The sequence below is a fragment of the Nycticebus coucang genome, chromosome 4, assembly GCF_027406575.1.
Source record: "Nycticebus coucang isolate mNycCou1 chromosome 4, mNycCou1.pri, whole genome shotgun sequence".
NCBI classification, from domain to species: Eukaryota; Metazoa; Chordata; class Mammalia; order Primates; family Lorisidae; genus Nycticebus; species Nycticebus coucang.
The window spans coordinates 130,961,166-130,988,660 of record NC_069783.1 but is presented as its reverse complement, the minus strand read 5'-3'; the positions used below and the strand labels follow the sequence as shown (position 1 = coordinate 130,988,660).

General features: G+C 47.4%; 1 protein-coding gene across 1 annotated transcript in view; it reads left to right on the top strand.

Annotated features, from left to right (window-relative positions):
* LOC128583471 (uncharacterized protein KIAA1671-like) overlaps positions 1-27,495 on the top strand; it is a 223,303-nt gene that overhangs the window by 94,776 nt on the left and 101,032 nt on the right. The window contains 1 exon segment of the mRNA XM_053587666.1: positions 26,483-26,601. Within this exon segment, the coding sequence (XP_053443641.1) occupies positions 26,483-26,601 (119 nt within the window).

Sequence of the window (27,495 nt, the reverse complement as noted above, 5' to 3'; positions counted from 1 at the left end):
TCCTGGGAGAGTTTTTCCCCCTGGCCAGGACCTGCCTGTAGCTAGGAAAGTTTCCAGTAAGCAGTTTACAGTGGGGGAAACTGAGGCCCAGAGAGGTTAAACAACTTAGATCTTAACATTACACAGCCACAAGGGCGGCGCCTGTGGCTCAGTCGGTAGGGCGCCGGCCCCATATACCGAGGGTGGACAGGTTCAAACCCGGCCCCGGCTAAACTGCAACCGAAAAATAGCCGGGCGTTGTGGCGGGCGCCTGTAGTCCCAGCTACTCTGGAGGCTGAGGCAAGAGAATCGCTTAAGCCCAGGAGTTGGAGGTTGCTGTGAGCTGTGTGAGGCCAAGGCACTCTACCGAGGGCCATAAAGTGAGACCCTGTCTCTACCAAAAAAAAAAAAAAAAAAAAACATTACACATCCACAAAGCCTCAGGGCTGGGGCTAGAACTGAGGTGTGTTAGCCTCCAAAGCTCCTGCTTTTGTAGGTGTTCAATATATGATGGTTCAGTTTCCTTGTCCTTATCTTAAAAATTGTTTGCCTCTGTTATCTGTTGGGATAAGGCTAGGTTATGCGGCAGTAACAAACAAACTTCAATATTTCGGTGGCTTAAAACAGAAAAAACGTGTTTCTATTTCAGTACTCTGTATGTCCGCTGACATTGGCTGTGTCTGTGTTCCATGTCATCTTTCCTCTGGGGTCTAGCGTGATGGAATAGATTGCTTGGGGAAATGGCGTGCTACACAGCTTAAGGAAAAAATCACAGCTCAAAGGCCCCTGGCTCTTAAAGTGTCCGCCTAGAAATAAATGATATCACTTCTTCTCACATTTCAGTGGCTAGAGCAAGTCATATGACAGCCCCAGAGTTCCAGAGGAGTGTATAAATAATCCTTCTTCAAGGTTGGATTGTGTGTGCCCCGTCATATGGTCAGCCTGCCACAGTCTTAGCATGATCTTTATGGACTCATTTGTAGAAATAAGGCTGAGTAGGTCCATTTTTAGCATGAATTCCCCTTTTAGATTAACTCTGCCCTTGTGTCTTGCATTTATTAAGGAGCTCTGATTTGAACATATACCCTTTCTCAAGTATAGCCGATCTCTGATTTCAACATTTTCATTCATTTGGTTCATCCTAGATGTGCACTGGCCATGAGTAATGGAAAAAAAAAAAAAAGAAGCTATGAATACCAGAGTTTTCCAGAGAAATTCAGAGTTCTTTAAAGACATTCAGGGTGGTGCCTGTGGCTCAAGGAGTAGGGCACCTGCCCCATATACCGGAGGTGGGAGGTGGTGGGTTCAAACCCGGCCTGGTCAAAAACTGCAAAAATTAAAAAACAAATAAATAAATAAAGACATTCACACCTATTATCTCTGCAACCCACTGAAGTGTTGCTGGGAAGCCCTAGGGCTTGCATTACTCCAGATGGGCAGTGTTTATTGAGTGCCTGCTGTGTGCCAGGTGCTTCTGTGACCCAGGAGGGTTCCAGAGATCTCCAGGAGATGCTGTCTTTGGGGCTTGGGAATCCCACCCCCTGCCTGGTCTTCCCTCTAAGGAAAAGCAAAAACCACTTCAATGCTTATGGGAGAGAAGCCCCAGCCGCTGAGCAGAAGTGGAGGAACAATTAATTTGGGATTCAGGCATAGTCTTAAGGGGTCCCCTAAGCATTAGTACTTATCTCTTCTCAGTTGAAAATTCTGGTGATGGTGCTTAGAAGATATTTATAGAAGGAATGCTCATTTCCTGGGGTTCTCAGCCAGGTAATTACTAGTAAGAAGGAGGAGCTGATGGGTTTACCCGAGGAGGGTTGCAGGAAGATGGAGACTTGGCGAGCTACTGCTATGAGAAGCTCCTGGATCAGAAGCCTCTCTAGTTATGTGGAGGTGCTGGGAGGTGGAGGAAAGCTGTATGGTGTGAAAGTGGTGGTCTAGCCCACTTGGCTTTGAATCCTACTTGGCTTTGTGGCACCTACTTGCTGTGTAAATAATGCGGCCTCTCTGAGCCTTAGTTTCCCCTTCTATTCAGTTGTCAAGGATATGGTGGGGATTAATGAGACCATCTATTCAGCAAATGCTTGTTGTAGACCTACTGCATGCTAGGGATACCTTAGAGAGAATACATTTTACTTGCTAGTTGAGGTTGGGAAGTGAAACAATAAACCATGAAAGTTACTGGGGCGGCGCCTGTGGCTCAGTCGGTAAGGCGCCAGCCCCATATGCCGAGGGTGGCGGGTTCAAACCCGGCCCCGGCCAAACTGCAACCAAAAAATAGCCGGGCGTTGTGGCGGGTGCCTGTAGCCCCAGCTACTCGGGAGGCTGAGGCAAGAGAATCGCTTAAGCCCAGGAATTGGAGGTTGCTGTGAGCTGTGTGAGGCCACGGCACTCTACCGAGGGCCATAAAGTGAGACTCTGTCTCTACAAAAAAAAAAAAAAAAAAACATAAAAGTTACCTAATATCAGGGAGCGATAAGTGCAGTGAAGAAAAATAAAGCCAGGTTGGGGCGATGGAGAGGCACAGGGAGGACACACAGGCTGTCAGGGAATCTCTGAGTGTGAGATGCATGAGCAGAGGAGTGAAGTGAAGGATGGAGCCATACAGATACCAGGTAGAAGGAAGAACATTCCAGAACCAGGAGAAGCAAGTGTGAAGGTCCTAAGGCTGGAGTGTGCTGTGCTTGGCTTGCTTCAGAAACCACCTAAGGGGGCCAGTGAATAGACTGAGAAGTGGCATGGAGGCAGTGTATTAGTTAGCACTGCTGCGTAACAAATTACCACAAACTCAGTGGCTTAAAATAACACAAATATCTCCATTTTTATAGGCCAGGAAGGCAGGCTGAGGTGGGTCTTCTGTAGGATCTCCCAAGGCTGCAGTCTGGGAGTCAGCTGCGCTGCTTTCTCATCTGGAGGGTTACCAGGGGAAGAATTTACTTCCAAGCTCACTCAGGTTGTTGGCAGAATTCAGTGTTGGGAAGGAGAAGAAAGAAAGAGTTGGAAAAACAGTTATCTTTCAGGCTTTTCCTGGGACTCTTGGGACTTTCTGCAAGGCCCTCTTGTCTCTGAGCCCCAGTCCATCATGAGTCTGTAAAACAGATAAGAGACACAGCAACTCCTCAGTTTACTGGGAGAACCAGACACTGAACAAATAATCACACTGGCAACTTGCCCTTACAATTTGATCCTAGATTTATATGACATTAAATCTACTCACATCCTTAGCCGGGCGTTGGGGCGCGCGCCTGTAGTCACAGCTGCTCGGGAGGCTGAGGCAAGAGAATCGCGTAAGCCCAAGAGTTAGAGGTTGCTGTGAGCCGTGTGATGCCCTGGCACTCTACCCGAGGGCGGTACAGTGAGACTCTGTCTCTACAAAAAAAAAAAAAAAAAAAAATCTACTCACATCTTAATAGTGATTCTCTGTGATGGTGAGATCCAAACTATTTTTGTTTTCTTCTAACTTTAGTTAATATACTCACATATCTTTGTATCTAGATATTTATATTTATCTTTTTACAATGAAAATGTGAACTTGAGGGCGGCACCTGTGGCTCAAAGGAGTAGGGCGCCAGCCCTGTATGCCAGAGGTGGCGGGTTCGAACCCAGCCCTGGCCAAAAACTGCAAAAAAAAAAAAAAAAAAAAGAAAGAAAAGAAAAAGAAAATCTGTAACTTGAATAACCAGGGGGAAAGACTGCCAGAGCTCTTTGGGTGACATACCCTTTTTCTGACTGTCCTCCCCCATGCTCTGGGAACAGCGAATTGGCAGGGGAGGGGAAAATTGCCCATCTCCCCATCTTTATTTTAAGAGTTGGTCTATCAAACTGGATTTTCTTGTTCCAACCTCCTGAATCTTCAGGGTTTAGATTTAGACCACAAGTTCATGGGTCTGTATGGCATCATCCAAAGCATGGGGTTGAGTAGACATGAATTAGAACTCTGTCCTCACGCTGAAGTGGGTCTGTGACCTTGGTCAAACTCCTCTTTTTCTCTCCAAGCCCACAGTTTCCCCAGCTTTAAGAATAATGCTATAGTCAGCCTCAGAAAGACAAGGGGAAAAATGAAATAGAGCGAATCACTCAGAAGCACCTCCCAAGCTGTGAAACACCATAAAAATGGTTAATTTGTTCAAGATTAAGAATTAGCGAGTTGCAGATTTCCCTATCAAGCATTTCTGTAGGGCAGACCTCTTAACACCTGCAGCACCCTGTAATTCCTGGGGGTGGGGGCGTGTGTACTTTAGCAGCAGTCTCTGGTTGCCTGGCAACGGGAAAACCTTAGTGGTTGATAGTCTAATTTATTGGAATGTTTTACCCACTGAGATGGCGCCGGTATTCAGTTACAGGAGAAGGGAAAAAAATCAGCAGCATGCACAGACCGGTCCACAAGTTGCAGAATCTGATCCCTTCTCAGAGTCTTCTTAGCCATAAATGAGATTTGGGAGGCCACAGCAGAGCCAGGAAACTGGGTCTTTCCCAGCAGAGATCGCGTGATCACCAGGAATTCTCAACACTGTCCCTCTGAACTGCTACCAGCTGCTGTCTTGGCCTGTGGGTTTGGCTTTCAAATGGTCTTTGGGGCTCAGGTGGGCAGAAGCGAGGCTGGGGCGAGCGAGTTCCCCTGCACTTCATTTAAACAGATGGATGAAACCCCAGGTGCTCTGGTGCCTTACAGACCCCAGCTATCTCCACCACTTTGCCTGCTGAAGGCTGCTGCGAACTTTACATGGGCTTTCGGCGCCCTCTACCCACATCCATTTACTAAGGTATTTTTCAGGCACTGGCCAAGATGCCAGGAAGGTAGTGGTGAGTGACATTTATCCCCCATCTGGAAGTTTCCAGGTGGCCAGAGGAAGACAGCCTTGAAACAAGAAAACCATCAGACACACAAACACTTCCAAAGAGTAGGAGAGGAAACAGATGGGGAGCCCTGCCAGGTGGGTCCCAGCTCTGCGTCGGGGGAGTTGGGGGAGGTCTAAGTGGGCAGAAACACAGGGCAGGGTTGCTGGGAAGCTACAATTGCCTTTTGTTCCAAAATGATGTTTGTTGTTTTTTAAGGATGTTAAAGTATCAAAATGTCCATTTTTGAAATGAATCAATATAAGTGAAAGCATTTCTCACAGCTCAGCATTCGTCTTTCCTTCCTTCCCTCCATTCCTTCCTTACTTTCCATAACTTACCCTGGGTTTTGAAATGTGAAACACTGGTCTCCCCTTATGCGGTTCCAACTTGTCATCTGACAGATGTGATTCCTGAACTCAGGGTCAGACCAGACCTTAGCCACTGTCACATGTGGACTATTCTCTGCGTATTTTCCCTGTACTTCAGCCAAGGCAGATGTGCCCTGCCCTGAGTCCCCACCTTGAGCCATGAGGGCATAGGACAGCCTGGTGGTCTAGAATCCTGGGCTTGGGATTAGACTAGATCACGTTTATCCTGGTTCTGCCCCTCACATGCTGTGTGATCTTGAGTAAATGAGTCACCCTCTCTGAATCTTAGTTTCCTCATGTATAAAATGAGAACAATGATAATACTATCTGTGTTACAGGGTTTTGAGAGGATTCATTGTGAAAAAGTTTGCCAGGAGTATAGGACACACACATGTGTGCACACACTCCTCTCCCACATCCCTACTTCTGTATTTTTGGTATTTAGCATTAACTACTTTTTTAAATGCTTCAGTTTTTCTGCCTTCACCATTTGCCAAAGGATCTTGGCTCTCTCGTTTTTATATCTTGGCACTGTCCCCATCCTCTGAGGCCCAGTACATGTGGCTCTTCCTCTAAGTGGACTTCCCAGTTTTGTCTCTGAGCTGCCAAATTCGACCCCACTTACGACGTGCGACAGACTCTAGTAGTCTGCAGATACATCTGGCCCCTAATGCTCTCTGCCCTACCACAGGGCCCAGTTCAACAAATGACACTTCTCTGAGGCAACTGGACAAATTCATAAAGCAGTTCTAAGGTTGAGCAAAACGGAGTGTGGACTTTGAGCTGGGACACTCTTCAGTGTCACGTGGCCTCCTATGTGAGGAGAATCGAGCTCACCAAACCTGATATAAGTATTTGTACAGTCTTCACAACAGCCGAGGAAAGTGAGTCCAATTATTGTTCCCATTTTGCAGGTAAGGAAACTGAGGCCCACTGAGATAAAGCTTGTCCAGGGGCCCACTGCTAGGCAGGGGCAGAGAGGGGCTTGGGATTCAGGCCTGTCTCTACCGGGGTCCCCATATAAACCTGATTCACTGTGAGTTAGCACCAGCCTTGCCAGTGTCTTGGTGTAATGGATATGATCTGATGGTTCCATAAAAAACAGAGAAGGAGTAAGGAGTGTGCAGCCTCCAGATTCAGAGGGGAAATGCCCTTCGACTCCATAGTGCTTGAGTAACCTGCTTTTAATCCCCCTGGGTCGTGTACATCTTGGTTCTGGTGCTGTTGGAGGCCCTTCCCTTTAGAGAAGGTAGATCCCCCGCTTCCCAGAGCCACTGAGGCCTGGGGCCCAGTGTGAGTTCCCTGATTATTGCTGGAAACCATCCTTTGTCTAGCAATATTCTGTACATAGGGAGCTGCAGGGAGAATTAAAAAATGCCACCAGCTCTTTGACCCAGTGAAGGTGGGTAGAGTTAGAAAACTTTCAGAATAACGCATTTTGGTGTTAAAAAGCCTGAGGGGATGGGGACAGCTGAGAGGTGGTCTTCGGGAATGGCCAAGGTCACTTCTGACTTTTTCCATTCTCCTGAGGACCTGCCCTGTGGCCATGACAATGACTATAATTTTCCTAAGGCCACAGAGGGGCCCCTGTATGACTTTTGTGCCTCTGTGGTCCTGGATTCCTAACCTGTGCTTTCTTCAGGAGGGAGGTGACACAAAGTAACCTCCAGGGCTTTGAATGTGGCTACCTGCCACTGGCTGTGCCACCTGCATGGGCCACTTGGCCACCTCAGGCCTCAGATACCCTTGTTCCTTAAACGAGGTCCCAGCCACCTTTGAGGCACTCAATGGAAAAACCCAAGCCAGCAAGCAGAGCCATCTTTTGCCAGTGGTAGTGTGCATGAGTGTCACGTGTGCTGGTGTGATGTATTAAACCATGTGTTAAAACCTGGTGACACAAGACATTACCTGTGCAGAGAGTCAACTTACCACTGGTTGGAAGTTCCTTCGTGGGCAGAGTTTGGTAGAATCTAATAATATATAAATAATAATGATAAAAGTCCTAGCAGCCACCACCTCAAATGGGCTCAAAGAGATGAAGCAAGTTACCCTAGGTCACATAGCTGGTGGGCTGCAGAGCCCAGGAGTGTCTGGCCTCAGATCTGTCATGGTATTTAGACTCCTGAGCAAGGAGAATTTGTATGACGAGATGTCCCAACAAATCCCCTGCCTGCACTTGAGAGACTGTGTGTGTGTGTGCGTGTGTGTGTGTATGTTGTGTGTATGTTTAAAGCATCACCTTGCCTTTCCCAGCCTTGCTCTCCAGGCCTCATCAGCAAAGCACTGACATGTTAGTTACCATGAAAACATCTGAACAATAGTAGTTCCCAGGGTCAAGTTTGCTGCTACTGTCACCATGGGATCTGTGTAGAAGTGGAGGCCAGGGAAGGTAACCCAGGGAATATCATTGAATCTGGGCTACTGGGTTTGACTCCCAGCTCTTCTGGCCTTCAGTCCCTAGACAGGTCACTTCCCTTTGAACTTCAGTTTACCCATCTGGAAAATGGGATACTGACAGTGGATAACGTGTCTCCTCCCCCACAACAGGAGCAGAATATTTAAAGCCCCCAAATTTGGTTTTCACATTTGGAGATCACATTTATGAAACTACTCAGTAGGCGGTTTCATGTGTAGACAGTTGGTGCCCAATAAGTGTTTAAAAATAAAATAAAGCAAAGTACTGTGGGGAACTATTTAAGAACCTGGAACTGGGCTCTCTGGGCCAACCTCAGCCTGGCTTCCTTCCCACTGTGGCTCTGTGGATTATCTTCTGCCCTGTGGGGATAGAATGAGCAGGTAACACTTTGTGTGCTTGTCCTTGAGATAATTTAGGAAGTTCAAGGTTTAAGAGCAGGTGAAAGGATGTGATCTGGAGAGTAAGGGAGAGAGGGTGGGGATGCTTCTGACCCTTCCTTGCTGCTTGATGGGCTCACCAGATGTCACAGACACTGCGACAGGCCTGAGAGGAGTCCTGGGCAGAGGGACTAGGACTTTGCCACACTGGGAGGGATTCCAGCTCACAGGTTTCCACATCACCTGGGATTTTTGCAAAGGGCTGGGATGGTGGTTGGGCTCAGCTTACATCTCAGTTCCGTAACTGCTCCCGTCTACCCTTCAGAGAATGAATGGTGTTTCCTGCCAAGGCCTTATTTTCCAGAAGCTCAGGGCAGTTGTTGCTGCAATGATTCTTACAATTCCTATAAATTCTGCCAACTCCTCTACGAGAGCATTAACTGGAGTGATGTATACCATGAATTCCAAAGACAGCTAATTTCTAAAAGCTCCTTGTATCATCTTGCCTCTTGGGCTTCGTGTCTCCTGCTGGTTTCAAAGCCAGAGAGAGATGATTCTGACTTCACAGTCACTTCCTGAGCACCTACCATTGCCTGGCAAACGTGCTCAGCAGTTCACGTACACCATTATTAGCTCATAAAGTGCTGGCCTGAAGGATGGACATTGGAATGGTTCTCTACTATCACTGAAGCTCAGGAGGCGAATTAACTTGCCCAAGCCTGCACAGCCTTGAAATGCCAGGCAGCTGGGACTGGAGCCTGGCTCTGGCCCCAAGGCACCTGCTAACCTGGCATTCTCTCAGGATTCTTTGAATCCCGGTGACCTTTGTGGTCTGCAGCTGAAGTCCTGGCCCCTCAGAGGTAAGACCTCATCCTTTCCCTTCCTGAATTCACTAGTGGTACAGAGAAGCATCCGGAGGAGGAAAGTGAGCCAGTTGATATTCTGGGGTGCTGGTCACCAGCCTTGCCTTGAGTCCTAGCCCTTTCTCCCCCTAGAGTTTCCTTCTTGCCCTGCCGCTGGCACCCCCAGCATCTTGCCTCCTCCCTTTTCTATGCCCTTCCCGAGATCGGACCCCAGATGCCCTTCCCATTCTCTCCAGCCAAGTTGGGTGCAGTTTCCACCCTGCTGCTGAAACTGGAAGTCTGGGCTCACCCTGATTGCCTGCTGAGACCTGCCAGTGTTAGCGCCTTACATTTCCTTAATTGCATCTGCTTCTCCCCATCCCTGTGCTCTGCCCTGGGCCAGGCCTCCATGGCCTCCACTCTGGCCCTCAAGGTTCCTCTCTTGCCCCCTTTAGTCCATCCTACAGCAGCAGGTGAGGTGTTCTCTCTCCCCTTGGAATGGTGTTTCTGCCATGTAAATTGCACACCGTCCCTGAACCTTTGCCTTAGTTGCCCTCTCCTTCCCCTGGCTAACCCCTACTCTTCATTAAAGACTCAAGAGTTACTGCATCCGGGAAGCCTTCCCTGATCTCCTCCTGTGTCCTAGCTCTGTGCTGCTCCCTGCCCGTTTTAGCCCCTACAGACTCTGCTCTTGCCTTTCCCATGCCCTGTTGAAATGGTCTGCTTACACATCTGTCTCCCCGACTTCAACTTGATTTTAAGCTTCCCCAGGGCGGGTAGGTGCTGAATAAGCATTCATTGTCCTGAGCAAGTTCAGGGCTGCTTCTGAGCTCCCTTCCTTGTGAAAGTCCCTGATCCCACGGTTTGTGTGACAAACAGGCATTGTTTTTCTCTGTTGCTGCCATCACTGTGTGGTGGTGGTACAGCGGGGACCCTATGGGTAGTAGCAACAATTGGCCCAAGAGGGTGGCTGCTCTCTGCCTGTCAGCAAAACCCCTGTATCCCAGTGGTAGGCCCCATTTTATAGAGGGGGAAACTGAGGCCCCAAGAATCTGGTTTACCCCAATCACACAGCCAAGGAATGCTCTCTCTGACCTCTGAACCCTTTCTCTGAGCCATGGGGGCAGGTTGGTGTCCAGGCAGTGGACACTGTCAGGAAGGCACCACCTACATTCTGTCCCTCCTCCTCCCGTCACCCTGCTCTAAGGCCTGCTCCTTGCCTGGACTTCACCTCTCACTCTTCCTTGGAGTGTCTTATAAAATACCTGAACACCAGGTGGAGCAAGTGTGAGTCTGCAAGGGGCTCAGCACTCTGCTGTCCCAGCCTCTGGGCCAGAAAATCACAGCACTTAGCTAACTGGGTTTAGAGGTGTGTTCTGGATCCTTTCTTATTTATTTATTTTTTTGAGACAGAGTCTTACTATGTTGCCCTCAGTAGAGTGCTATGGCATCACAGCTCACAGCAACCTCAAACTCTTGGACTTAAGTGATTCTCTTGCCTCTGCCTCCCAAGTAGCTGGGACTACAGGCACCCGCCACAACGCCCGGCTATTTTTTGTTGCAGTTGTCATTGTCATTTAGCTGGCTGGGCCAGGTTTGAACCCGCCACCCTTGGTGTATGTGGCTGGTGCCATGGGTGCCGAGCCCCTTTTCTTATTTTAGAAGAATTACTCAGAGGAAACACACTCACCATAGATAAATAAGATTATAGAAAATTATAGATAAGAAAGAAGAACGAAATTATTTAGCACCCTATCCCCTATAAATAATCCTTATAACATCTCTGAATCTTTTAAGATGTTTTTGCATTTATATATGGACTATATATGTGCATATATAATAAATATATACATATGTATGTGTATATTTTTGCACATATATCCATAACATAGGCAGATAAATGAAATCAAATTACACTACCTGAGCTCTTTGGTACCTGGTGTTTTTTCGTCTTCTCTGCTATGACTGACGTCCTGTGTCAGTGAGTAGAGATAAACCTGTGGCCTCATTTTCAGTGGCTGTGCAGAATTCCACATTTTGGGTTATGCCTACTTCATTTGGTCAGGTTTTGATCAATTTTTGGATACTTCAGTTGCTTTTAGTTTTTCTGTCTTATAAATTGTTGGGGTTCTGTGGGGACCCCGACCTGGGTTGGGGGTCAACAAGGGAGATGACACTGGGGAAATAACAAGACTTTATATTAACTGAATGTATAAAGTCTGGGTAGACTGGAGGGGTGTACATTGACTCACATGCCAAGTGGCAGATGGCCGCGACATTGCAGTAGCCCTCTGACTCCTCAGAAACCTTTGATTGATCTAGAAGACAAAGCATTCGTGAAAAGATGCAAAAGTGTCAAAATTCAAAAATAGGAAAAAAGGAATCCCAAGTTCCTCCTCCCTCCCAAGGATGGGTAGAAGAATAAGGCTGGGTATGCCCGATAACATTCAGAAAGGAGGAGGGGGAAAACAAGTTTTATCTCTGCAGGGCAAACAACCCAGTTTCCCTAATCTAACTGTGGATCAGGAGTTCAAAGTCTCGGCACTGCCCACCTCCTGACTATCTGTGTAAGGATGGTCTTTATGACTTTACCCTGTCTAATCTGCATTTCATCTTTGGTGGTCTTGATAAAGAGCCCCCAGGGATATCCTGTCTGCTTGCTTGACCCTGGATTGAGACACCCTGCAGAGAGATCAGCCTGTCTGCCTCCCACAGTAAAGGTGTAGTCAATATCACTGGGCATTTGTTCTCCCACACCTGCCTATTCAGAATAACTTTTTTTTTTGTAGAGACAGAATCTCACTTTACTGCCCTCGGTAGAGTGCCGTGGTGCCACACGGCTCACAGCAACCTCCAGCTCTTGGGCTTATGTGATTCTCTTGCCTCAGCCTCCCAAGCAGCTGGGACTACAGGCGCCCGCCACAATGCCCGGCTATTTTGTTGTTGTTATTGCAGTTTGGCCGGGGCTGGGTTTGAACCCACCACCCTCGGCATATGGGGCCGGCGCCCTACTCACTGAGCCACAGGCGCCGCCCGCCTATTCAGAATAACTTTTAGAGTGACTCTTAGTGGTAGAGTGAGTAGGACAAAGACAAAGAGCATATGTAGTTTTAAGGCTGAGTGGGTTTAAGTCCATAGTCATGGTTGTTACATGTGTCAGGTGTGGGGATGATTAAATCCCCCTGGTGTACAGTTAGACCTGGGTGTGAGCCCGCGCGCATACCCGTAAATGCATATCCACACATGCATGCCCACAGGCGCACACACAGGCAAGTTGCTTAATTTCTCTGAGCCTCAGTATTTTCCTGTACATATGTAAAAATGTCATACCAGCTTTGCAATTCCTGATCCACCATTGTGAAATCCCAAAAGCTCTCATTTGAGACAAAACTACCCCTACACCTGTGCATTGATGTGAGGTTATTCATAGTATATGTTATTCCAGAAGGTTCGGCTCCTCCTACCTGCCGCTGCAGAAATGTTAACACGTTTGCTTGTGGAGTGTTGCCATGCTCCTACATTCATCAACCTTGTTCTCTGCATTTATCATCCCCCAAGGGGCCTTTCTAAAGCTTTTTCTTCTAGTTATTGCCTTGCTATGAAATTTCAACACTGCAGATGTATTGTACATCTAGGTAGGTACCGTAAACGTACCTGTGCTTTATACATTGAAAGATAAGATTTTTTTCATATGCACCCACCCCCAACCAATTTTTTGTCCCCTTTACTGAGAATGCATGAACTAGACTAGTAGTTCTCGACTAGGGGTAACTTTGCTCCCCAGTTGACATTTGGCTATGTCTGCGGACATTTTCAGTTATCATGATTGTGAGGTTGGGTTGCTGCTGATTTGGTGACTTTAAAATAGTAGCCAGTGCACAGGACAGCCCCCACCCTGTGCCCATGGTTCCACTGCTGGGAAACCCTGCCTTAGACCCCACTGGGCTGGGGAGAGGTGTGTTTTACAATATACACTGTTTCTGCACATTGACTTTCTAAACACTGAACAGTACTGAATTAGAAATAGACCTGACCGCTGGCTTTGGAGTTGGGCCCAGCTGAGTTGTGGCAGTATAAGCCACTTCACAGGTGGGCCTCTTTAGGGGCTGGCACAGTAAAGTGCATTGCTGAACACCTGCTCCAGGGTACCTGCTCACCCACAGTGAGCTGAGATGCCCACAGTCTCAGCCCCTGGATATTGCCCCATATTGGGAAACAGCCCTTCTACCACTGGACATGCGTGCTGTGGTACTCCTGTGCCTTTGTGAGCCTTTCAGAGTCACTAAGTCGGATTGCTGAGTCTGACCAGTGAGCTTGGGCTCCAAGGATGTGCAGGGCTTCACCAGCATGCCTGAGAACCTTGTGTGCCCCAGCTCCTCCCCCATGGGGCCGTTGTTTTGTTTGTGGGTCTTGACACAGGCCCTGTCTCTGCCTGAATGGGCCTCTAGGCTCTCCTAATGTTCCAACTTTTCAGCCAGCTCACAGTCCAGCTTCAAGGTACCCACTCCCTGCATCCTAGAGCTCACTGTTGTGGCTTCCCAAGGGCCCACCAGATTGCTCTGCCCAATGCACGACTCAATAGCCATGGATGCAATTCTGCCCCTCCTTGGGCAGTGGGAAGGGTTGGCCAAAGAGATAACATCCACTTGGGTGTTTTCCAGAGTTCTCTGGCTTACCCAGGTGTGGACTGGGAAAGAGGGTGGGTGGAGCTAGCTATGAGTTAGAACAGGCGGCGCTCTGGGCCCTGGGCAGGGTCTTGAACAAAGCCACAAGCTGGGCTGGGCACCAGAAGGAAACAGAGCCCTTGGCTCCGCATCAGGCAGTGGAATGTCAGCCCAACTGGTTTTCCCCCTTCATATGCGGCTGGGTGTGGGACTGGGTGTTCTTCACAAAGGAGTCACCATGCCAGCTGACAGCTTTCAGCTCTCAGGCATGACAACCCCCCCCCCAGGACCCCTGATTCCAGGAGAAGGGCAGCTTCATTCATGCCTCATGCTCCAAGGTCTCCTCTCCTTGTGCCCCCACTGGGGGTTCCTTGAGGTCCCAGCTTGGCGAGATGGGTCATACGCCTACCGAGCAGGGTGGGTGGGGGGCTTGCAGTACCTGTCATGGTACCCACAACATAGTAGTTTATTAAGTAGCTCTTAATAAACATGGCATTTGCCTGCCCCAGGCTGTCCCCTCTGCCTGCTGTGCTTTCTCTGATGTCCCCACCTGTCCAATTCTGATCTACTTTTCAAAGCTGAGAACATGTCCCTTGCCTCCTTGTCACACGCAGCAGTGGACCCTCTGAGGCTCAGGAGGACCTTGGAAGCTTGGGATAGAAAACCTTTACTAATCCATGGAACTCAAGATGCCAAGAATGGCGATTTAAGCCCCAGTTCCCTGCCCCTTGCTCTTCCTAAACTTAGGTATAATGATATTGCATCTTTCCACAGAGGCCGTGGAATTTTTACGTCATTGTTTCTAATGGCTGCACTTCATTATTCTCTTGCACCAACAAGCTGTAGTTCATAAATCAGGTGCCCTCAGGGAAGAACAGTTGAGTTGTGTGTGCTGTTACCAGAATCAGCACTGCTGTGACCATGGCTTTGTATGTGAGTTTGTGTGTGTGCGTCTATGTGTATGGTATGTTTTGGGTATTTGTGTATGTATGTGTTTCTTTGTGTGTCTATTTGTGTATATGGAGCTGTCTTTGTGTGTGCATGTACTTATGTGTTTTTGTGTTGACTGCTTTTTTTGTATGTGTGTGCATCGGTGTATATATTTGTATGTGTGTATATTTGTGTGAACCATGTGTAAATGTGTTTGTGATTTTGTGTGTAAATGCACTCGTGTGTATATATAAAGGTACACGCCTGCGTGTGTGTGCATGTGTGTGTATGTGTATTTTGATGTGTGTGCAACTGCGTGCACATACATGTACATGTGCGTTTGTGTCTGTGTGCATCTCTGCCGGATGAACTGCTCACAGCGGGGTGGAGAAGCCATGGCGGGACACCGTAATGTGATCGGACCCACAGATCATGGCTGAGCTGGCAGCTCTGTTCTGCCAGGGAGAGCACTCCGGGGCCTCAGTGTGGAGGATCTGGGGTCCTGTGTTAGTCAGGGGGCAGACGCAGGTCCCTACTTCTCAGCAGTTGACACACTTCCAGGCTGCAATTCTGTCACCTGACAAGTTGAGCCCTTGCCTGAAATAAACTGTGAGATGTTTTGACATGTGATGTTTCAAAAAAAGAAGTCAAATTTGGCTTAGGCTGTTTTAAGAATCCCTCCAAGAGAGGCCAAGTTGGGGTGGGAGCAAAGAGGAGATGCTGGGAAACATAAAAAAAATTATATATTTATGTGTCATTATACATTTTTTAAATATACTTTTTATTTTACCAACTGCAAATGTTACAAAATATAAAAGGAGTTAGAATAAAAAACCTGACTCCTCTTCCCTTCCCCGGTCACTCAAGCCCCCCTCCTAAAGACGTGTATTAATGGACTTTTCCCGCATTTTCAAATATTTACACTTTTTCCCTCCATAGGCAAATGGCAGCTGCTGCACCTGTTACTTTGCACCTTGCTGTCCCCCTGGACAGCACATCTTGGAGGTTGTTCATGTCAGTACATTTCCATCCCCCTTGTTCTTGTTAGCAATTCTTTCTAACAATTAAGTAGTATTCCATGTTATAATTATTCTGGAATTTAGGTTAAGTACATTTTTTTAAAACTCCAAATTTCCCTTTCCCTTGGCTCATCTTAACGTTAGAACTGTAGAACTTTTATTAATAGAACTTTAGACTGAAAAGGAAAATCAAATTATTTGGTCCCCATGCAAGAGTATCACAATACTTCTAGAAGGTTCTGTGCTCCTCTCGTCCCTCTGCACCAAAGTTCCTGATTATTTGGGGGATTTCTCCCTCCCTCGGGATCAGTCTCTCCTATTAGCACCTTAAATGTATCCCACTGGCCACCCTACTTTCAATGTCAGCACACTGCACATGGTGTTTTATAAAAAGCACTTCATTATTTTAAAAAGCAGCAAGAATTATCCTGTAAGGCTGTATATAAAAACAGACATGCTCCTGTGCAGTATCACGATGATTTAGGTAAGCAGCGGTGTCGTTCATAGCCATTAGAGAAGGGGCCATTTATGGGTTTATTTTTTCATGCATTCATTCATCTCTGCCCTATCCGTCACTTTCTGTCCCCTGTGGCTGTCTCTAAACTGGCACTGGGGTTTGAAGGGGAACAGCCCCCATTGCTGCCCTTAGGGAGCTCACAGTTTGGAAGACAAACAGTAACCCTAGCTCATCATAATAATTTCTGTGTTGGGGTGAAAGTTCGTTGGGGATGTCAAGGGCTCACCTGGGCATAGGGACTGGGCAGCCCGAGGAGACTTCTTGTGGGGGTTGTTGTCTGAGCTTCATTTTAAGGACACATTCCTAGCAGCTCCCAGCCTGGCATTGCCTAGGAGGATCTCCTGGGTGAAATTACAACAGGTGTTGGCAGAGTGGGGGGTGGGGGGCAAGAGGTTTGAATCAGGCTGTGCCTCAGTCTTCCCATCTGGAAAGCGGGGGCGATAGCAATACCTGGTTCTTAGGACTGAATGTGGTAGCTTGGCATACAGTAAACACCATATAAATGTCTGTTGTAGTTTCTTTTTTTTTTTTTCTTTTAGAGACACAGTCTTACTTTGTCGCCTTTCGTAGAGTGCTGTGGCTTCACAGCTCACAGCAACCTCCAGCTCCTGGGCTTAGGTGATTCTCTTGGTTCAGCCTCCCGAGTAGCTGGGACTACAGATGCCTGCCACAAAGCCCAGCTATTTTTTGTTGCAGTTTGGCCGGGGCCAGGTTCAAACCCACCAGCCTTGGTATATGGGGCCAGCGCCCTACTCACTGAGCCACAGGCGCCGCCCTGTTGTTTCTATTTAACTTCTCAGAGCCTCTGCTCCCTTACCTGTGAAATGGGGATATTCCATAGTGTCTATTATGGGAATTAAACTGGATGGTCTGCAAAAGAAATTTGACATGGTGTCAGGCACACAGTTGGTGCCTCTTAAGTGTTTGTGGCTTTTACTATTTGGTGGGCACCTCCTTGCCCACCTCTGACACCTAGAAAGTAGGCTCCAGAGTGCCGGTAGGCTACTTGGGTTGGGGGTAACCCTATCTCTGAGGCTACCCTGAGCCTGGGCCTCCCAGCCCAGCTGCTGTTTCTGTTTATAGCCTCTGAGGAAGCTCCTGCTCAGAGCCTTGTTGGGAAACCAAATATACCTCTTGGGGACCAACTGCAAACTTGTGTTCCTGTCAGTTTGGGTAACACTTGTCCATTGGAGACAGCATGTCTCTGCCGGAGCCATCCTTTTGCAGCCTGTGCATCATGGTAGAAGACTCATTTGCCCTGCAGAGCTGGGGCACAGGGTCACTTTGTGATGTGGGACCTTCCCCACGGTAACCTTGAACTAAAGTCCAGGTCGAGGGAGATACTCAGGGAACTGGTTTAGACAGCTCTGCTGGGTCGTAGCTGAATGGCAGGACTACCTCACCAGAGCCTCTTTAGCACGTTGTTACAGTGTTTGCCAAAATGATGTGTTTGGGGAACTCAACAGCAGACAGTCTCACTATCACGTGAACTTGCATCTGTCTAGCACTGACCATGTGCAACCTCTTGCCAAACATTTTACAGAATCCTCCCAGCACTTCTAAGCATCTTCTCCATCTCCGTTTTACAGACGGGGAAATTGAGGTTTAGAAAGGTTGAGTTACAGCTAGCAAATGGCAGAGCTAGATAAGTCCTCATCTGTTGTATCATAGAGCCCTCGTTCAGAGCCACTAACCTGTCCCAAATCCAGTGTCTTGGAACACTGGGGTAGGTTGATGTTGCATCTGCAGCCTAAAAGTTTGTGATTTAGTTTGCTGAGCATCAAAGGCCTTCAGCTTACCTACAGAGTGTTTATAAAAACTGGTTTTATTCAAGCACCAAGGAATGGACACCATTTTATCATTATTTAGGTGGACACACTGCCAATGTGGTGGGAACCATCTGAGTATACGTTCATTTAAAGGGTCATGAACCAAACCCTTTTCTCTGGGAAATAACAGATTGCGCAGATGGGTTTTGTCATCACTGGATGTGAGCCCTTGGTCAGAGGTTGGCCATCCAGCTGCAAAAGGCCATTGAGGCCTTCACTCAATGGGGCTCAGGTCACCCTGGGAGTGGACCCAGAGCTGAGGCTGGCACCCATGCTCACCATTATGGGTCATGGGGTGGAACCCAGCCACATAAACACAGGTGTGTCCCTGTGGACAGAGCCACAGCTCAGGTGGGCCTGTTGAGCCCCCTCGTTCAGAGGCCTGGACACAACGCCTTGCACGCCTCTCTGTTACCCTTGCCTTGTGTCCTTGTCTGTGTGTTTCTCAGTGACTGTCTTACTCTGCCTCTGTTTGCCTGTCTGTCTGTCTCCCCCTCCCAATCCTCTCTCTACTCCAAGCTCACCACCAACCTCAGAGATGACCCCGAGGCCTCCCTGCCCCACTGAGGGAGTGCACACATGTCCTGAATGGACTATAGCCAGGCAAGCAGCCCAGACCTCTAGCCATGCCCCTACTCAAGCCACTGCAGTGTGGCCACACCCGGCCACATCTAGCCACACCTGTCCTTACTTGTCCATACCTGGCTGCACCTGGCCACACCTGCACTGTTGTTCTTGGAGCCCATTGAGAAGGGCCCGTGACTGGTGTCCCACCAACTTTCCCTGGGAAGCATCACCCCTTCTCCTGCCATTGAATGGGGCAGAGGCAGGGCCTGGTTTCTGCTGTCATCGGAGGTGCTGCTGTGGTCTGCCCAGAAGCCCATCGCTGGGACCCAAGTCCGTGGGCAGGGATGCTATGGTACTATGAGACCTTTTTATTTTTTTATTTTTAAGACAGTCTTACTGTTACCCTCAGTAGAGTGCTGTGGTGTCACACCTCACAGCAACCTCAAACTCTTGGGCTTAAGCAATTCTCTTGCCTCAGCCTCCCAAGTAGCTGGGACTACAGGCACCCACCATAACACCTGGCTATTTTTTGGTTGTAGTTGTCATTGTTGCTTGGCTGGTCCAGGCTGGGTTCGAACCTGCCAGCTCTGGTGTATGTGGCTGAGCTCCCTAGCTGCTGAGCTACACGTGCCGGCCGAACCTACTATGAGAGTTTTTGCTGGCAGCTTAGAGAGAGGGTCCCAAGGGCTCTGCTTAGCCCCAGCCGCATTCACTTCCTTCAGTCTGCCTGCCTTCCTTGCCACCCCTCCCTCCTCTAGTCCTCCCTTCCAAACTTACTTTTTCCTTCTTTCTTATCTCTCTTACCCTTTCTTCCCTCTTTCCCTCTCCCTTCTCCTTCCCTCCATCCCTCCTATTTACTGAGCATTTAGTATGTGCTGGGTACTGTAACTAAGCCCTAAGAATCCTGCGGGGACAAGTTCCCTCTTGGAAACTTTGTGCTGAGAGGGACATGCAGTCAACCTATCATAGGAATGGTTTTAGAACCACACATTGAGGTCAGGGCTCTGGAGAAGAGGACTCCCACCTAGCCTGGGGGGTCGGGGAAGGCTCTGGGAGGAGCTGATGTCACTGTACAGTCTGAAGGAGGAGGACCCCTTGGCCAGGTAAAGGGAGCATCGTGGGCAGAGCCAATGGCTCAGCTAGGCCTGTGGCAATGCCCTGTGCATGCAGAGCTCAGCATGGCTGGAACAGAAGGCCGAGGGAGCGAAGGGAGTGCTGGGCAAGCAGGCCTCAGAGGCTACAGGGAGAATCCAGGCTTTGTTTTCAGGATGACAGAGAGGGCTTGTTCAGGCGATGTGTGTGAAGGTCATGCTGGACCTTTTAAAAGACCATCCTGGAGTGCAGAGTGGGTGTAAGACAAACTGGGGGACTTGGCCCATCCTGACCCCTACCCCCTTCCCTTTCTCCTCCTCCTGGCCTGAGACCCCACCTATGGGCACACTTAGGGGTGGACTGAGCTGACCAAGCGTCAAGATACTGGGTTCTAGGCCTGGCTGGGCTTCTCTCCTCTGGCCCTTAGTTTTCTCCTCTGAAAAATGGTCATTGTGGGAGAGCACATGGCAGCTTTGGAGAGCACGATTGTGGGTGTCAGGCAGACCCAGATTCAAATCCCATCTCTACTACTTTCAAACTGTGTAACCTCGGGCATGTTGAATTGCTTGTCTGGGTCTTGGTCTCCTCCTCTGTAAAATGGGTCCATGAGGGTTCCTACTTCACAGTTGCTGGTAGCTTTCCACGGCATAGTGATGGGCATGTTGTAGGTCAGCCCTCATTGTTATTGCTGGTGTGATTGTTGTAGGTCTGACCTAGACACAGGCTGGTGAGGTGCTACAGGCCCTCAGTGGCACTGACAGAGCAGGTATCCCCCATGACAGCCTGGGCCCTGTAACCACAGAGCTCCCTGCATGGCTGGGAGTATATAGTTGCAGAGGTTATGAGACAGAGTTCTGGAATTTCTCAGAATTGCTCTGTCAGCTGTGTGCCGCTCACACGGGCCTTACTCAGGGTTCTTAGGTGGATGTGTCAAACACCCCAAAAGACATGCAGGCATAATGTCTTCTCTTTTCCCCAACCTTCCATAACTATATTGCCTTTTCTGGTTAAGAAGCTCATACTGACTTGCTATAAAAAAATTCAAGAAACATATTCCTCCAACAGATCTTTTCAACAACTGCCAAATGTCAAGCATTAGTTCTAAGTGCTAGCTGGGTACAGTCATGAATCAAAAAGCTCCCCAGAGATCAAGGATCAGCAAAATACTGCCTGACGGCCAAATCTAGCCAGCTACCTGCTTGTAAATAAAGTTTTATTGGAACACAGTGTGCATTCGCTTACCTATTAGTCTGAACTGCTTTCAAGTTAACAATGGCAAAGTTGAGTAATTCAGACAGAGACTTTATGGCCCTCGAAGCCTAAAATGTTCACTATCTGGCCCTTTGTAAAAAAAAGTTTGCTAAGCTCTGGTGTAGATTAACAAATAACGAGCCCCCTTCTGAATTGTTCTTCGTTCATGATGTGTACAATATGATAGTACTAGGAAGGATGATTTAACCAATTTTATTTTATGATCTAATTATATTGGGATATAAAATTACAAGTGTGTTACTAAATACACTAAGTATCAATAAAGAGACAAACTATTATCTCTCCACCAGACAGCATCATTGTTAACAGTTTGGTATGGAAATCTGCCAGATGTTTTTCTTTGCTTATACTCAAATTTATGTGTTTATTTTTATGGCACTGGTATCACAACACACATTGCTTTGTTACCATCGTAATTATTTTTAATATTTGCTAATACTTGGCAAACATCTTTCTGGGACAGTAAATATCCTTTCTGAATGTTGTTCACCTTACCCGTGTTTATCCATTGTGTGGACACTGAATTTCACCAATCCTATCTGCTGAACGTTTAGGTCGTTTGCAGTATTTTGCAATGATAACTGATCCTGCAGGGAGGTGTCCATGTTTGTGGATCTTGGCAAGTGTATCTCGTGATTTCCTTGAGATAAATTTTTTGAATTAGAGTTACCAAGTTCGGGGTGTGCACATTTTAAATTTCAGAATATGTGTTATGGCTTGTTTTAACACAGCCCTTATAGGAGTGTGTTAGCCTGGTCTCCCCAGCATGGACTTTGGAGAGCTGTCATCTTTGCCTGCAATCAAGGTCCCAGAGTTTTCATCCACTAGTAGGTTTGGGGCTTGGTAAGCTAGTGTAAGCAAGTAGTATTTAAACATGCCAAGTTCTTAAGGTTTTTTCCTTTTTGGAGAATTTTTATGTACATTTCCTCCTCAGAGCCTCCTGATGTATGGTGAAGAAGGTGGGACAGGTAGAATGTTGGTAGCTGCCAGGAGCACTGGACAAGGAGCCCAGAGCCTGGGTGCCCATCTCCCCAGCACTGCTTTCCACGCCCATGAAAACGAAGAGCCCTGTCTGGGCCATTTCCTCATCTGAAAAAGAAGGGCTGACTGAATGGACTCAGGGGTCCTCCCAGGTCTACATTATAGAACTTGATTAACATCCTTTGACAAATGACAAAACTGAGATATGGATTGGGGACATTGATAAAGGAAGAGTAATTTGGACACAGCTCTTCTGTTTGCCTTTTAACTTCCATGCGTATTTTCAGACTGCCTGGTAGACATCTACTTGCCTGCAGTCAATAAGAGGTTTCATAGCAGCCTGTGAGGCAAAACTGAGTTGAAACGGCTTCCCACTTTAAAGCCAGTAAAACAGTCTGACCTTTAGAAAGTTCTAGAAGAGTCTCAGGTCTTTATTGTGGTTGATCTTGAGGCCTCATGGCCCTGAGAGCTAAGCTCAGGCACTGCTGGTCTGGTAGAAGCATAAATATCTCGTAATGCTCACGCGTTTACCAGGATACTAAATGAAGAAAGTGTTGGTAAGCAGTTTGCTTTCTTAAACCAAATTAAAGATGAATTCTGTTACTCCAAATTTGATGGTCCGCATTAAAGCAGGGGTCCTCAAACTATAGCCTGTGGGCTACATGAGATGGTGTGATTGTATTTGTTCCCGTTTTGTTTTATTACTTCAAAATAAGATATGAGCAGTGTGCATAGGAATTTGTTCATAGTTTTGTTTTTTTTTAACTATAGTCCGGCCCTCCAACAGTCTGAGGGATAGTGAACTGGCCCCCTGTTTAAAATGTTTGAGGACCCCTGCTAGAGGCATTCACTGTAATAGTTAACATTTACTTTGTTAAGTAGAGGCCCAGAGAGGTTAAGTAAGTTACCACAGCTCACACAGCTACTATGTGGTAGAGCCTGGATTCAAACCCAGGTATTCTGGCCCTGGAAACAGTGCTTGTCCAGTGAATACTGAAAAGAAACTGGTCGCTAATAATTATTATATTATGAGACGTTCTCTAGCAGTGCTGTCCACTAGAACTTTCTGCAGTGATTGAACTTAGCTGTGCTGTTCAGTATAGTAGCCATAGGAAGGGAGCTGCAGAGACCTTGAAACACAGTGCCACTGAGGAACTGATTTCTTAATATTACTTAATTTTAATTATTTAAAGAACTCAAATTAGCAAGGAAAAAAAAGTATACAAAAAACATGACCAGAAGCTATTCAAAAGAAGACAAATAGCCAGCAAACATGAAAAAATGTTCAACATCATTAATCCTCAGGGAATTACAAATTAAAACTGCAGTGAGATACCATCTTGCCCTTATCAGAATGGCCATTATTAAAAAGTCAAAAAAACGATAAATGCTGCTGTGAATGCAGAGAGACAAGAGTGCTTTTATACTGTTGGTGGGACTGCAAATTCATACAATCTGTACAGAAAACTGTGGTGATTCTTCAAAGAAATACACATAGACTACCATTCAATTCAGCAATCCCACTGCTGGGTATCTACCCAAAGGAAAAGAAGTCCTTTTATACAAAAGCACCTGCACTGAAATGTGTATTGCAGTAAAGTTCATGATTGCAAAGAACGTGGCCATTTACCAGAGTGCCCATCACTTTGCAAGTAGATAAAGAAAAATGTGGTATGTATATGCCATGGAGTACTACTCAGCCATAAAAAGGAATGGGATGATGTCTTTCGTAGCAATCATCAGATACACTTGCCAAGATCCAGGAACATGGGATGGAACTGAAGACCATTATCCTGAGTGAAGTATCTTAGGAATGGAAAGACATGTTCTCACTAATAAGTGGGAGCTACACGATGGGCACACACAGGCACGAAGCGATGTAAAGGACCAAGAAGGGGAAAGGTGTGTATGGGAGGAATAAAAACTTACTACTGGGTATAGTGATACCATGCTGGTAACAGGAACACCAAAAGCCCTGAATTAAACATCATACAGGGTATCTATGTAATAAAAACATTTGTACCCCCTAAATAATTTGAAATAAAAAATCATAAAAGACCAGTCTGAACAACATAGCAAGACCTGATCTCTACTATGAAAAAAAAAAAAAAAGAAAGAAAGAAAACCAGTAAGCAGCTCAGAGTGTGCTTAAATGATCACTTCTATTCCTGGGTCTCAGAACTTGTTAAGAGTGCTCTGTCTCTGAGCATGTTAGGTGACCTTTCAAGGCAAAAACATAAGAGCCGCCCTAAACAGGGACTGACTCCATCCCTACCATGTGCTGCCTGTGGGCTTGGAGCTTGGGCAGCCTGTTCCAAGACTGGCTTGATCATCATGTGGCAGAGCCTTAAAGACGTGCTATATTTGACCTGGTGATTCGATACGTAGGAATTTCTCTTGTAGGGAGTCACAAAGATGTTGATCATGTTATTGATTGTAGCAGTGAAAAAATAATCTGCAATGTAATAGTCCCGACACTTGGGGATTGGCTAATTGAATGATGTTGCATTCATAGAGTGAAATATTCTTCAGCCATTAGAGATGATGATGCAGAAAAGTGACTCAGAAAATTCTGGACAGAGCTATGCAAGGATGTTGTCTTTGGGTGATGACTTATTTTAAAATGTATTCTTTGGGATTTTCTGTTATTCCCAAATGTTGTATGATGAGCATGCATTATTTTGGTACCTAGAGAAAGAAAAAGTCTGACAGGTAATACAATAGGGCCAGCAGATGTTATTAGGGTCTATGAGTGTGGCTACTTACCAGAGGTGACTGGTGGACTGATTGTGAATTCTAGTTTTTGCATATACCTCACTTGCAGCATTCCCATGATGGGGTAGATGAGTATCCCCAAAATATGAGAGAAAGAGAATGGGAAAGGAAGTGAGCATTTATTGGGCTTTCCCTGAGTACCAGGAGCTGTCATGTGGGAAATCTCACTTGGCATCTTGTGCCCTTGGGGTTGCCACCATTTCCTCACTCTTTATAACTTCTCTGCAACTCAGAGAGGGAAATGATGGCCCTGAGGTCACACAGCATGGCTTCCCCAGGAACTCGATCATTCTATTGGGCCACATACACTTGCTTGGCTAAAGATGGTTCCAAAGAAGATGAAAAGAGGCCAGCTCGCCATGCCTGGGAAGAGCATTACTGCTGGGAACCAGTCAGCTCACCTCCAATAACTACTACGTGCCAGCCAGACCCCAAGATGCTGGAGCACCCCAATCTTAAAGGGTGCAGCTGCTGAGCACAGAACCCCAGATTCTGCGACCCCCACTTCCTGGTTCCCTGGTGTTTGGCACATACTAGTTACTCAGTAAATATTTGTTGAGTAAATAACTTATGTGTCCCACTTTGCCTAGTACAATTGATAAATTCTCCTGCATGTACAGAACAAGTCTAGGGAAGGAATGGTCACGGTGGGCTGCACGAGCTTTGGGTAAGCTGTCTGGATGGGAAGGTGGAGGAGCATGTGCATAGGAGATCAGGGAGAGGAGGACAGAGAGTATGTTTGGAGCAGGGGCAGGGGATGAGACTGGACAGGAAATTTGGAGTTCAATTTTAAGTGGCCATGGAGATTGTGTCGGAGGACAGTAGGGAGCCCTTGAATGTTTCTGAGCAGGAGATGAATGATCTGAAGCACAGTCCAGCAGAATATGCCTCCTGACTCCAAATGGGACTGAAGACATGCCTTGTTGGTCTCTGGATTTGGGGGCAGGGTCACTCTCACCCCCTTATCTTTACCTCCATATTCCTCAGCAAAAGGTGGTGATTGGGAATGTCGATCAAAGCTCAAGCAGCCAAGGCCATTTGAACTGTTACTGTTACTATTACTGTGCCCGTGGCCCAGACAAGGAATTAGACTTTTAAAGCACAGGTTCAGTGGCTCCGTCACAGGGAATGGGCTTTTAATTTGCCAAATGGATAAATAAAATAAGCCACAGTTCATTCAATGGAGATTGATGGGCTGCCCACCATGTGCCAGGCAGTGGGCTTGGCCCTGTGGCCAGCTCTGTAGTAGCCAGTGCCTTTGCTCCCTGCCCGCCTCTGAGGGCCCAGGCCAAGGGCAGAGAGCCCAAGTAGTAGCAGACCAGGGGTTGATGTTGCCTGGGGCACAGTGGTTTGGACTTGGGGGGTGCAAGACCCTCACCTGGGTTTGAATTCCATGCTGCCCTTTACTGGCTATTTGATTTGGGGTATGTCACTTCACCTTTCTAAGCCTCAGTTTTCTCGTCTGTAAAATGGGGATAGGCTCGTCAAGGGACTGCAGTTCAGCAAAGTGATCTCATGTCAAAGCTTAGCCTGGTGCCCGGCCTAAGTTCAGTGCTCCATGGATGCTGCTTTGAGTGATGCTGGTGGAGGAAGCCTGGTGGCGATAGGCACCCTGAGTGGGATTCCCTAACCAGCCTGATGAGTTTTGGCAGTATTGAAGGCAGAGGGAGGTTTGGCTGGGCTGTGCAGTGACCCCAAGAGAGGGGCTACCAAGGAGGGGTGACACCCAGCAGGACTTTGTATGCCAGATAGAGTGACTGCCTTGTCTCAGACTGCCCAGCTGTTGTACCACAAGTCCTGTGTCCTGGGATGTCTTGGTTTGTCTTGGGCAAGAAAACTGCCCCAGACAACCAAGACATCCCTAGTGCTCAGCCACAACGTCTGTCCCAACTCTGTGGGCAGCAGGGAACTGGGACAGGTTTGAGCTTGGGGGGCAGGCAATGTGATTTGTGTCAGTTGGGACTGCAGCGCTGAACGTTTCCTTGGATAGAAATCTCCCACCTGGCTTGTCCTTGCAGGACCAGCTGAAGCAGTGTTTCTCCAGACGAACCCCGCAGGCCAAGGACACAGACACCCTCGTGCATGAAGCCGACAGCCAGTATGGGACATGGACAGACCAGCGCCAGAGCAGGGAGAGGTAGGATGGTTGTGTGGGGATCCTGGCTTCAGGGATGGGCATCAGGGTTGGAGTTGATTTCTAGACCGCTAGAAACTCTTTTGTCTTACTGTAAGAGGAAGTCATATTCCCTGTAAAAAAGTAAAAGAAAGAAAGAAATTTAGGGAGTACAACATATGAAATATCCAAGGCAGGCAAATTCAGAGACTCGAAGGAGGTTGGGGGCTGGGGGAGGAGGGCATGAGGAGTGGCTACTTCATGCCCACCGAGTTTTCTTTGGGTTGGTGGCAATGTTGCAGCACTTTACAGTGGTGATTGCACAACTCTGTGACTACACTGAATGGTAAATTTTATGTTATGTGCGTTTTACCGTAGTAAAAAAAGATAAGTTCATTAATAATAAAATTGGATTGAGGTTGATGGAATTAAAAATGGTGTAAGAAAAAATAAAAGGGAAACAAGTTTCTTAAAGTTATCTGTGAAACCCTTTTCCTCCCCCTGTGAAAGGTGTTTCGCAAACGAGCTTACTTAAGTTTGACTAGAATGTCCCTGCAAGGTTCTCGACTTTGAGTTTGGAAGCCTGGGTCTCGGTTTGCGCATGTCACACTGTGCGACCCTGGGAGCCCCCCATTTCGCTCCCCCATCTGGACCCCCACAAATCCCACTTGGGCACTCGCCGTGGGTGGGCGCCCCCTGCCGTCTGGCATTGGCACTGCAGCCTCCCTTCCCCTGGCCTGCCTTTTGTCTGTAATTGCAGGAGGAAGTCATACTCACTGTAAAAAAATAAAAGAAATTCTCGTGCCCTGGGCAGGAGCGCCATCTGCTGCTTTCCCAGTGGTATTTATCTCGCCCTTTGTGGATTTGCCTCCACCGCGCTCCACAGCCCCCAACATCCTCCATATTCCAAGCGATAAA